We start from the raw sequence: 12,635 nt of genomic DNA on the forward strand, positions 1-12,635 counted from the left end.
ATGTTAGTTTCATAGCTTACTTTTCTGTCACATCATGTACAGTCGTAATTCGTCCCGCGTAGCTGAGACCCGGGGAAACAGCAAGCCCCTAGTCGGCCCCACGAAAGTAACGGGCTACTGAAAGTAACGATAGTTCGCTCCAGATGATCAGTATGTTGTATACCTGAGACTCTACCTTGTACTCCATATGAGGGACATTATACACAAACACAATGATAAATGTCAAAATGCAACCAATCTGAATCAAACAGCTCCTGGCAGCTGGAAGATTCACCATGATACTCACTTTGCTCCAAAGGAAAAAAATTATTAAGTTATTGAAAAATATATATAATTCAAGTTAATTTATTTTATACGAATTTTTTTCAACAGTGTCATATTTAAATAATGTACTGAAAAATATCATTTTTTTTTTAATTTTATGATTACCTTTTCAATCCCACATTGTTACTTTTTAAACGGAAGGAGAAATAAATAAAAAGTCATTACAATAGTTTTACATTTTTTTTTATTATTTCAAAACATCTAACAAGGCAGAGAGTACAGAACACAGTGCGCTACGAATGGTTTTTACAGAATGAAATTCGTAACAGTCCGTAGCAGTATCGCTGTAGATCTGCGGCGTATCGACGCTCAATCCACGTTTCTTGATGCTGCGGCGATGGGTTGCCGGTTCGAGTCTGGGAGAGGGCCGACGTCGAGTCCTAGTCTTGAGTTCCGGTCTGGGCAGGTCGCTGCGCTTCGTAACCTCGAGTTTGGACAGGTCGCTGCGTCTTGTAGACACGGGTTTGGACTGCTCACTGCATCCCAGGGTGCCGGGGTCGATACCGCTACAGTCTTCTGGCGTGCGGTCGGATGCTTGTAGAGTTGTACCGAGAATTTCTTCCTTGGTGCATGGAAGAACGGTTGTTGGTCTAAGGTTAAACACGACGCACTTTTCCGCCCCGCAACAGTTTATTTGTTGTTGGGATGGTTCATGACTGCATGGCGAATGAGCCATTAGGAAATGCAAGACTCCTCCATAACATATTTCGGTATAAGTGCGTAAATTTTCTTCTTCGTCCAGGAAACTGTATTCGACACAGCTGTAGTCTGGTTTAGCACTCAGGTACTCGGTTTCCGGCTGGAATGGCATCATCGTAACTGCGTTCGAACGTCAACTGATTAATAGAGCTAAATTTTCGAGCTATTTATACTAAACAAAATTAATATTCAGGTGTGCCAATATTTAAAAAAAAAATTCTGCTGCGAGTGCTATTTCTGCATTAGCTGCGAGTTTGTGCAGGCACAGACACGTTCAAACTTGTCGTTTGGATGCTTAGCTTCGTACATTGAACAGAGTTTGCGCAGGGAAGGACAGCCGTATTCATCCTGCAAATTTACGATTTCAGCTGCTCCGTCGTCACACAGTTCTCGTAGCCATTTCTTCTGTTCAGGTCCGGCAACGTAGATTATACCACGCGGATTTTGCAGTAATAAGTCTTGAAGTGTGTTTTTCACTTGGTGGTACGGAATTTTTCCTTCGCCCCACTTTAGTCCGTGATAATATTTACATAGCCATTCGTTCGACCGTTTACTTTTTTCATCTAGTAGTTTCCACGGATACGGGGGTCGGAAGCTGCGGGTTCGAGTCCAGCCGTCGTGAGTAAAGGCAATTTCCTTGAGCACGAATCCATTTTGACTCTGGAAACCTTGCATGTTGCAGTACATCCTGAGACCAACTGATGTTGTAATGATACATGCAGACGTATTTATATCTAGCTCAATATTTTCACGAGACCTGAAAACGCATCGTAATTAATTACTCTGTCGTGTAGGATTAGACAGAACGCCGTTTTGAGTGAAGGTACATCATCTTTCGTGGAAATTTACAATCGGCAATCAATCATAGAATTGCGAATCGATTCGTCTTGTTTTCTCACGTCAAATACGATTAGCGGAGCCAATGATTTGTATGTGTCTGGACTCAGGATCGGGTGCGATTCTCGTCCGTGGTACGAAGATTGGAACTGCGTGTACATGTGATACGGTTAGGAAATACCGCCATTTTCAAAATCAATGTTCATGTCCACGTACGGGTAACTTTCGCTGTTTAAAAATAATTTTACATTTTCCATAAAACACTGGTCAAACACCGATCTGTCAGTCTTGAGGTACATTTGTCTGTCTGTCTGCAAAGCTAATATTATATATCTAGGTTTTTCTGTACTGCTCGACATCTTGACGACCCAGTGATTGCGTCTATTCTGGGTCAGTAAGGGGCATGTTACGAGCATCCAGCTCCTGAACGCAATTTCGACCGTCTTGTCCTTTTTTGACGTAACTTAAAAGTCTGACTCTTTCCTTCGTGCTGACGGTTATGTGCAGAACAAACCACTCGGTGCTCGTGAAGGTGACTGCGACCGGCTGGGGATCGTTTCTGGGTGCTCCCACGACAGCATTCAGGTGCGATGTCGCTAGAATTAACACGAGTTCTTGGCGGGCTTGAATCAATATTTTCTTGTAATCCTCTGCGAAGCCGAGAAGCATCGAAAGCGGTATGCTTACTTCGAATTTTCCAGATTCGTAGATGGGAATTTTGAAATCGGGTTCCATTCCAAAACCTGCGATTTTGGTCGTGCTCAGGTCGTTCGGTGTTAGAGACAGGTAATTTTTCATCGTGGCGGTAATGCCCAAGTCCCACGATTCATCGATCGCAATATTATTCATTTCGAAAATAACTTGTTCGAATAAATGCAATATTCAGTTTCGTCCGAAATACGCAGTTGTGGGATGTGTTCTGTCCGCCTTTGTCAGCGTGCCTCTTATACGAATAAACGACTGGCAGGGTAGAGTATAAACGTCTTGTTTCTGTACCGGGATACATATTTCCCTACCAGGGCATATACGGCCCTTGGAGGTAGGGTGCGTAGCAGTGATATTCAAATTTATTTACATCGTCGCTAAACTGAGCTTTTTCTGACACGCTTAAATAATCTTCCATGCTTGTGAACTTTGTAGCCTAAACTGCGGAGATACTTAACGTTAAGAGGTGTTAACGTGCTGCGGCCTCGAAACAGACTGGTCCTGGGTTCGTGTCGCTTATTTGATTTATAGGTCTTGAAAATCAGTCCCATCGCTTCAAGTGTAAACGTAGTGTAATTTCTTCGTTTCTAAAATTTACTAGTTTATCGTTTTGATCGACAATGTCGACTACCGCTTCGTGTACTGTTTTGCCGAGCACAGGGGCGTAAATGATACTTTGCGGTACTTCGACCAGTTTATATCCGGGCTGAACCATTGGTGAAAACACGTGTAGCATGTTGTTTAGTCTTCCGTTGAGGTACATTCCACGTGCCAAGTTACAGTTTATGCATATTACATTTGTCGACATGATATTTACAGGTCGCGTGGAGACGTGCAAGGTCTTGGCTGCATATATTTTCGGTTCGAATCCGAGCATGGTACCTATGGTCCCAGGTTTCGTAAAGTCGACATTTTCACTGCAGTAAAGTTCGCACTGTAGCGTGTTTGGATTATCTCGCAATTCGAAAATTGTGTTTGGAGTCAACGCTTGCTTGATGTTATTTGTAATATCACTCAACTCGTATGCACTGGTAGGTATGGTAACTTCCCGAGCTGATGTTCCATCAGTTTTCAAGAGGCACATTTTGCAGTTTTCTTCGTCAATGTTCGGTATGGCATTATAAGTTTGAAAATCTACGAGTCCGATGCTCCATTCTCCGTTCAAGTCCAGCGGCAGGTAGAATGTGGCTCGTAGCTGCGAGCTACGACCTGTCAATATGAGTGTTCTGGACATGACTGATTGATTTTTGTTACTGTACGTTTATTTTATATACGAAAAAATATAATTTTTTGTTCGTACTTAATGTTTGGTTAGAAATCTCAGGAACAAGTGTCCGCAATTTGTTTGATTAGGCCTCTGTTCCGTTTCGTAATTGTAAAACATTGTAGTGGTCAGGCCCAGGTACTGTCGCAGTTCAGGGGGAGGTCTCAAATTACCGAAACTGTCGTAGTAAGTAGCTTTTTTCCCCATCTTTACATAGGCCACCCAGTGCGTGCCGCGATGCGCCGACGTGTCTAAATTAATGATGGCGCGTTCGTGCGTTTTTGGCTTGCTGGGCAAAGTGTCTCGCATAAACACGCCGCGGAAATTTGGTATTTTAAGTTTGCGTGCATACTTTATTAAATCTACGTTGGTGAGCGGTCGTTTCGGTAGGGAACTTAGGATTTTCTCTTTACTCGTTTCTTTTTCATGCCTCGTCCTGCCTTGTGAGGCCGTAGGTACAGTCCTGCGCCATTTTTTTTTTTTACCGATGGCAATGGCTTCTATGTTGACGTTGTGTCTTTGTGCTTCCTCCAACTGATTTCGCTGGTTCTTGCTAGTGTTGACTGCTCTAGCAGTATTTGCCGCGACTGCTACGATCCCGCCTAGTGCCCCTATAGCAGGCACCTGCAGCGGTAAAAATCAGCCCTTTTTCTTATTGGATCTTTGTATCTTGCACTTCTTGGTCTTGCGAATTCTGGGTTTACGAGCACCTATTCCTAAATTCGTCTTTGCCTTCATGATTTTAGATACGCTCCAGGCCGTGAATTTATCTCCTAGTCCCGCGTCCGGCGATTTGCTTATAGCTTCGGCTTCCTGTGCCAATATCTGATCTGCTCTGTGCCTAGATTCCAGATCCTTGCTTAATGAATATGCAATATCGTGCTGCTTGCACTTTTCGTCCAGAGAATTAATGCCCATGCCACCGCGAGCTAACCTTTTTGCTAGTTCCGTGCCGGGGCCGCAAAATCTGTAGCTGGGAATGTGTAGCTCGAATGATAGATTGTTTATCAGCGAGTTTACGAGTCCCGCGCCGATGTGTTGTTTGTTCCTGCCTCTTAGAGATTTTACATGCAACTGACCTAAAATCAATAAATACAATTGCTCTTATAAAATTTTCGTCAGTAGCGATGGAGATAGTCAAGCAAGTTGTTTGTTTGCCCGTGTGCATTACGCAGCACGATGAAACTATCGGTCGTGAATCAAGGCATGGTATATTATTACCGTCTACCGTACGTTGCATCATAGCAGGACCGTCAAACTGTGGCAAGACGTACGTTCTACTGAGTTTACTGGAGGAGCCAAACGGTCTTCGGTTCGAGAACATTTACTTGTATTCCAAGTCATTGCAACAGCCAAAGTACCAGCGCTTGGCCGCTGTTCTACGCTCGGTGGATTGTCTGGAGTATTTTCTGTTTAGCGATAATACCGATGTGGTGTCTACCGACGAAGCAAAGCCTAATTCCGTGTTTGTGTTCCATGATGTGGCTTGTGAGAAACAAGGCATAATACATGAGTACATTTCATGGGCAGACACGCAAAGGTAGACCGCGTATACCTGTGTCAGACGTATTGTAGAATACCCAAACATTTGCTGCGTGATAATGCGAATGTTATATTTTTGTTTCGCATGGACGAAGTTAATTTACGCCACGCTTACGACGATCACGTAAACACCGACATGTCGTTTCAGGAATTCAAAGACATGTGTTCCTTGTGTTGGAAAGACGAACACGGATTCCTAGTCATCGTAAAGGACTGGCCTCTATATAAGGGCAGGTACAGACAGGGTTTCGATCAGTTTATCGTCAAACATGAATCATAGCATTTCTAAATTTGGACGTAGCAGTCGAGCTCCGCGTACCGAACTATGCACCGTGCAAAACGATGCTGAAATACGTAAATACATTTCGCTATTTGGCCAAGAAATAAAACGCGCAAAGGACGAAATAATAGTGTACCTCGTAGCCATAGACCAGCGCGTGGAAACTTCAGATTCTCGAATTCGTGACATGATCGAAGTTTCGAATGCAGAAAGGCGTTATGACCTAAAGTCTCTTCTGTCAAAACTTAATTCACGTCTGGTGTGTAAAGGTGCTTCGAAATAAGAAAAAAATTATGGATGTTAACACCGATTTGGCTAAGCAACTGCACGATGTCATCGAGGCCATACGAACAAAGTTCTTGCTCGCCAAGCAACACAGATTAAGCGACGAGGTTCGAAGAGAGGTAAAATTGAAGCCCTTGAGTGCCCGTCTCGATAGCTTCATAGCCAGGCGAGGGGACGTCGAAAACGAGAAACCGACTAAAATCGAAGTAAAAGAAGAGCCATCAACTACGTCCGCGGGCATACGAAAGCGAAGTCCACAATTAACAGATGATACAAACGTATCTACTAGCGAAGACGAAGTTCGTGTCGGTCGAACTCTTAGGAAGAAACCTCGAAATAAAAAAGGTTTTGAAGTCGGTCCTCTCGCTAGCGAGTACCTGGCCTCCTCTGTGCCTCGAAACAGTTACGCGATGAATGGGGTGCACAAGCGAGGCCGTAAGTGGGTCCTTGGTTCGAAAGAAGTTCATTTCGTGTCCGACGATAATATTGAATGTGGAAAAGAGGTCATAAAACTTACTCGTGGATTATGCGAACTTTTGTTTCGTAAAAAACCGCGAGGATATTCAGAGGTGGATTTGCGTAAATATAGAAGATTGCTGGATACTTCCAACGTTGTTTACACAAAAAATGACCCGAAAACGGGTCGTTTCAAAGATTATGAACATGAGAAATATCCAATTATAGATAGTATTTTCTTAGACATCGAAGGGGCCGGACTTTATAAACTCGACACTGGTAGAAAATTGGACTATGTATATTATGATTAACCGAACGAGTTGGTTGCTCGTCTTAGACTGCTGCAGGCATCTCAGAGCGTGCGAAATAATTCGCACAGCAACTAAATCACTTCCATACTTGAGGAGTTACGGGAAGCGGGGTATATTGAATAGTGATCATGTCAAAGTTTGCCATTGCGGGCGAGTTGCATAAACCCGCAAGACATAATTATCCACGTCGAAAAATCAAAATCAAAGGATTGGACGACAATTGGCAGTCTGACCTGATCGGGATGATTGAGTATTCGCGTGTGAACAAGGGCTACAGGTACATTCTCATAGTCATAGACACCTATTCAAAGTTCCTGTGGGCTAGACCCTTAAAATGGAAATCCGCTTTGGAAGTTACGAGTGCCATGGCGAATATTTTGAAACATAAACTTCGTTACTGCAGACGGACGACGGGAAAGAATTCTACAATGCATCATTCAAGGCATTGATGAAAAAGTTCGTCATTACGCATTATTCTATGTTTAGCGGTGTCAAAGTGTCAATGGCAAAACGTGTGATTCGTACGATGAAGAATAAACTGTATAGGAATTTTACAGCGAACGGTAATTAGAAGTGGCTGAGTTTACTTCGTAAACTCGTACGAGAATACAATTCTACTGTGCATTCTACAACGAAACTCAAGCCGAAGGACGTAAAGGACAATCGACTTCTTCGAACTGTGTACTCCAAGACGAATATACTAGATTCGCGAAAGAAAAAAGCGAATATCGGCGACATTGTGCGGATTTCGAAAAATCGCGGAATTTTTCACAGACCTTACAAGGGGAATTGGACTGGTGAACTTTTTGGTGTATGTAGAATAAAAAATATGTATACACGTACTTATTTTCACGAGGATCTGAAAGGAAAACGTATAACAGGGGCGTTTTATGGAGAAGAGATTATGAAAACTAAATTTCCAGATACTTTTCTCATTGAAGAAGTGTTACGGCATATGAAGGGTAAGGCCTTAATACGATGGTTGCATCATGGACCAGAGTTTACCTCATGGATTGATGAAAAGGATATTTTAAAACAATGAGTTTGTGTAAAAAAACTTGTGTGTAAAACATATTTTGTGTGTAAATAAATCTTTGTATGTAATAAATTGTATTTTTTTTATTTCTGTACGTGTATATATGCATCATGCGAGGAGCGTGCAAGAAGCACGACCGCTCCGTTACGCTGTCGACGGGACAGTGAGGCGGTTTTTACCCCCTCAACAGCGCCCGTGGCGGTGGTGGGGGTTTGTCGTCCTCTGGCCGCAGCGGTGGTGGCAGGGTGGAGGTGGTGAAGATCTTACTTTGCAAAAATATACCCTTCTCTCCCCTGGTCCATGTAGGTGCATCTTCCCCCTCCATGCCGCTCGTCGGATCTTGGGACACGGCGCTGAGGGCACAGACCTGATGTCCCTTCAAGGACACGTGTGCTGGTCGCTGCTTGCTAACAATATATTACAAAATTATTTTATAAAAAATAACTTTTATTATTTATTCCAGGTATAAAGTTATAACCAATTAATTTTCTTTACAAGTATAAAGTCATAAAGAATTATTTTTTTTTACAAGTATAAAGAAATTATTTTATTAAAAATAACTTTTAATATTTATTCCAAGTATAAAGATGAAAAGAATTAATTTTTTTTTCAAAGTTAAAGATGTATTGTTATAACATTATTTCCAAGTATACTGGTGAACTGTTATAAAAAAAATTTTTTCGAGTCTATTTTTTTCCATGTATAGACATGATGAGATATAAATAATATATTTTTTTTAAAAAACAAATTGTGTATAGTGACTTGGGGATTTATTATTATGATAAAACACAAACATTAAAAATTTTTTTTTCCTCTGCGTTTTCATACATTACTCATACATTAGTTTTTGCCCCAATTCCCCCTCCACCCTTCCGAGTACCTTCTTCGTGCCGAGTAGACGTAAAATTGTTTTTTTATATTCATTTGTTTAACATGTTTTTTTTAATACATACTTTAACATCAAAAACTATATAAGAATTTTAATTTAGTTTTGTAGAGATACAATAAAAAAATTTCTTGATTACAAAGTTTTTTACAAAGATACAAAACAAAATAATAATTATAAAGAACATGGCTATTTTTTTTTCGTTTACGTTTTGATTAAAAATATACACATCAATATAATATTTATACAGTATATGATGGTTGATTTTTGCATTGCCTATGAATATGCATTGCCGCGTTAAAGTTAGCTTCACACAATAGTTTTGATCTGGCCACGGGGCACAGTTCACGACAGCAAGGTGTCTCAAACTTTGAACAATAACCTAAATCATCGTGGTACATGTACCTACAATGTTTTAGTCCACCGCACTGTTCACTGTAGCGATATTTACGATTACCGATTTTCGATGTCTTTAGTTCATCAATCGAACACGGAAAATACGAGTGCGGATGGCATAGTTTGATTACACAATTTGGGTTCGTACAGTCATATGTCATTATAGGTTTCACGGTACCGAAGGGATCCTTGTAATCCCAATTAAGCCTAAAGTGCGTGGCTTCACGACACGATTCAAAATACGTAATGTCCGTGGCTGACACGTCGGTAGTGGAACCGTAATAAAACACTTGATATTGAACACACTGCTGCCCTGATCGTACGAAAGAATAGTTTTCTTGACCGCTGTCGAACAGGGCGCACTTTTCAGTCTCGTGAGGGAGTGGGTCCGGACAGAGGTCCCTGCACCACGTGGTGACATCGTCATTGTATTCGTCGTCTTCGTCGTCGACGTCGCCGACGTGGTCGACAAAGTCTGGGTACCTAATAGATGATATCCTATGGCCGAACCACGTTGACGATCTCCGGGGCAGCTGTCGCGTCACGACGGCTGAGACGTCCTCGTTTGGGACGTGCGGCTGCCACGGCCCCTCTGCGAAAGATGTCCAAAACGTGTCGGACGATGGCGACATCGATGGGCTTCGACAACCCTCGTCGACGCGGTCACCCGCCGCCGCCTCCGTCGTCGACATGTTGATGTTGCTGGATTTGTTACGAGGATGCCGCGACGATGGTGCCTCACTCTTCGATGCCGGAGTCTTGTGCATCTTGCTGCTGCTGCTGCTGCTGCTGCTGCTGCTGCTGCTGCTGCTGCTGCTGCTGCTGCTGCTGCTGCTGCTGCTGCTGCTGCTGCTGCTGCTGCTGCTGCTGCTGCTGCTGCTGCTGCTGCTGCTGCTGCTGCTGCTGCTGCTGCTGCTGCTGCTGCTGCTGCTGCTGCTGCTGCTGCTGCTGCTGCTGCTGCTGCTGCTGCTGCTGCTGCTGCTGCTGCTGCTGCTGCTGCTGCTGCTGCTGCTGCTGCTGCTGCTGCTGCTGCTGCTGCTGCTGCTGCTGCTGCTGCTGCTGCTGCTGCTGCTGCTGCTGCTGCTGCTGCTGCTGCTGCTGCTGCTGCTGCTGCTGCTGCTGCTGCTGCTGCTGCTGCTGCTGCTGCTGCTGCTGCTGCTGCTGCTGCTGCTGCTGCTGCTGCTGCTGCTGCTGCTGCTGCTGCTGCTGCTGCTGCTGCTGCTGCTGCTGCTGCTGCTGCTGCTGCTGCTGCTGCTGCTGCTGCTGCTGCTGCTGCTGCTGCTGCTGCTGCTGCTGCTGCTGCTGCTGCTGCTGCTGCTGCTGCTGCTGCTGCTGCTGCTGCTGCTGCTGCTGCTGCTGCTGCTGCTGCTGCTGCTGCTGCTGCTGCTGCTGCTGCTGCTGCTGCTGCTGCTGCTGCTGCTGCTGCTGCTGCTGCTGCTGCTGCTGCTGCTGCTGCTGCTGCTGCTGCTGCTGCTGCTGCTGCTGCTGCTGCTGCTGCTGCTGCTGCTGCTGCTGCTGCTGCTGCTGCTGCTGCTGCTGCTGCTGCTGCTGCTGCTGCTGCTGCTGCTGCTGCTGCTGCTGCTGCTGCTGCTGCTGCTGCTGCTGCTGCTGCTGCTGCTGCTGCTGCTGCTGCTGCTGCTGCTGCTGCTGCTGCTGCTGCTGCTGCTGCTGCTGCTGCTGCTGCTGCTGCTGCTGCTGCTGCTGCTGCTGCTGCTGCTGCTGCTGCTGCTGCTGCTGCTGCTGCTGCTGCTGCTGCTGCTGCTGCTGCTGCTGCTGCTGCTGCTGCTGCTGCTGCTGCTGCTGCTGCTGCTGCTGCTGCTGCTGCTGCTGCTGCTGCTGCTGCTGCTGCTGCTGCTGCTGCTGCTGCTGCTGCTGCTGCTGCTGCTGCTGCTGCTGCTGCTGCTGCTGCTGCTGCTGCTGCTGCTGCTGCTGCTGCTGCTGCTGCTGCTGCTGCTGCTGCTGCTGCTGCTGCTGCTGCTGCTGCTGCTGCTGCTGCTGCTGCTGCTGCTGCTGCTGCTGCTGCTGCTGCTGCTGCTGCTGCTGCTGCTGCTGCTGCTGCTGCTGCTGCTGCTGCTGCTGCTGCTGCTGCTGCTGCTGCTGCTGCTGCTGCTGCTGCTGCTGCTGCTGCTGCTGCTGCTGCTGCTGCTGCTGCTGCTGCTGCTGCTGCTGCTGCTGCTGCTGCTGCTGCTGCTGCTGCTGCTGCTGCTGCTGCTGCTGCTGCTGCTGCTGCTGCTGCTGCTGCTGCTGCTGCTGCTGCTGCTGCTGCTGCTGCTGCTGCTGCTGCTGCTGCTGCTGCTGCTGCTGCTGCTGCTGCTGCTGCTGCTGCTGCTGCTGCTGCTGCTGCTGCTGCTGCTGCTGCTGCTGCTGCTGCTGCTGCTGCTGCTGCTGCTGCTGCTGCTGCTGCTGCTGCTGCTGCTGCTGCTGCTGCTGCTGCTGCTGCTGCTGCTGCTGCTGCTGCTGCTGCTGCTGCTGCTGCTGCTGCTGCTGCTGCTGCTGCTGCTGCTGCTGCTGCTGCTGCTGCTGCTGCTGCTGCTGCTGCTGCTGCTCTATAGCCGCCTCCGCCTCCAACGTACACAGGATGCGGTGGTGTAGATACAGCATGAATTCCTCGCTTCCGGGAAATGCTTCAAGAGTACTTAAGATGGTTGCAGTTAGCGGTTGACGAATTTGATCGAACGACATCACTTCATATCCCGTAATTATTTCAGCAATGAAATCGTGTATTTCGGCAAGCGAAGCCATGATTATAATTATTACGTAAGAAAACAAAAATCCGTCTCCGCGACACGATGTAAGTACTCGACGTCGACGGATGTCTCCGCGGCACGAAATAAGTACTCGGCGTCGACGGAGGAGGAACTGAGGCAATAACTGATGGCTCCCGGGTCCTGCGGCCGGTATTTATACTTTAAAACAAATTAGGGGTGAGAGGGGTAGGGGTGGGAATGTCGGTAAAGTGAGGGAGGGATGGGAAAAAACTAGAGTACTGGTGGAGGGTGGCTATTACGATGAAAAAAATAAAAAGGGGTGGTGGTGGATCGTCATGTGCAAGAAATAATATTTTTATGAGGGGGGGGTGTAAGTTCGTATATGTACATGTTAAAAAGTGGTGGGGGTCAGTCTGCTAGCACCCACCTCGGGGGAAGGATCGGTCGCCATTTTTATTTTTTTGTCCTCACCGGGTTCGAACCGAGGACTCCGTGTCGTAAAAGTACATTTTTTTATAAATAATTTATTAAAATTTTATTATTTAATTTTTTTATAATTTTTAAAATAAATTTCATTAAAATCGGATTATAAATAAAAAAGTTAAAGATGGCGACCGTAACGTAAATTGCAACGGTGACGTCATCATTCAAAATGGCGGAACACAACGCCGGAATTTTCGAGAAAACTAAATGACGTCATCCAAGATGGCGGATCCAAAATGGCCGCCGGGGTCAAGGTCAAAAGTCAAGGTCACAAGTCAAGGTCACAACCATCCAAGATGGCCGCCGTGACGTCACAATCCAATATGGCGGACACCGGCACCGGCAACACACCCAGAACCCAGTTTCAGGACCGGCCAATATATACTACTCTTATTTCCTCCCGACGCAAGCATGTACAGATCA

General features: G+C 45.9%; 1 protein-coding gene across 1 annotated transcript in view; it reads right to left on the reverse strand.

Moving 5' to 3' along the window:
• The window catches only part of LOC134532231 (uncharacterized), a 55,994-nt gene that overhangs the window by 14,390 nt on the left and 28,969 nt on the right, over nt 1-12,635 (reverse strand). Inside the window, 6 exon segments of the mRNA XM_063368652.1 lie at nt 7,919-8,115; nt 9,881-10,308; nt 10,340-10,801; nt 10,804-11,102; nt 11,104-11,160; nt 11,162-11,538. Coding sequence (XP_063224722.1) covers nt 7,919-8,115; nt 9,881-10,308; nt 10,340-10,801; nt 10,804-11,102; nt 11,104-11,160; nt 11,162-11,538 — 1,820 coding nt within the window.

This window comes from Bacillus rossius, chromosome 5, assembly GCF_032445375.1.
Source record: "Bacillus rossius redtenbacheri isolate Brsri chromosome 5, Brsri_v3, whole genome shotgun sequence".
Lineage (NCBI taxonomy): Eukaryota > Metazoa > Arthropoda > Insecta > Phasmatodea > Bacillidae > Bacillus > Bacillus rossius.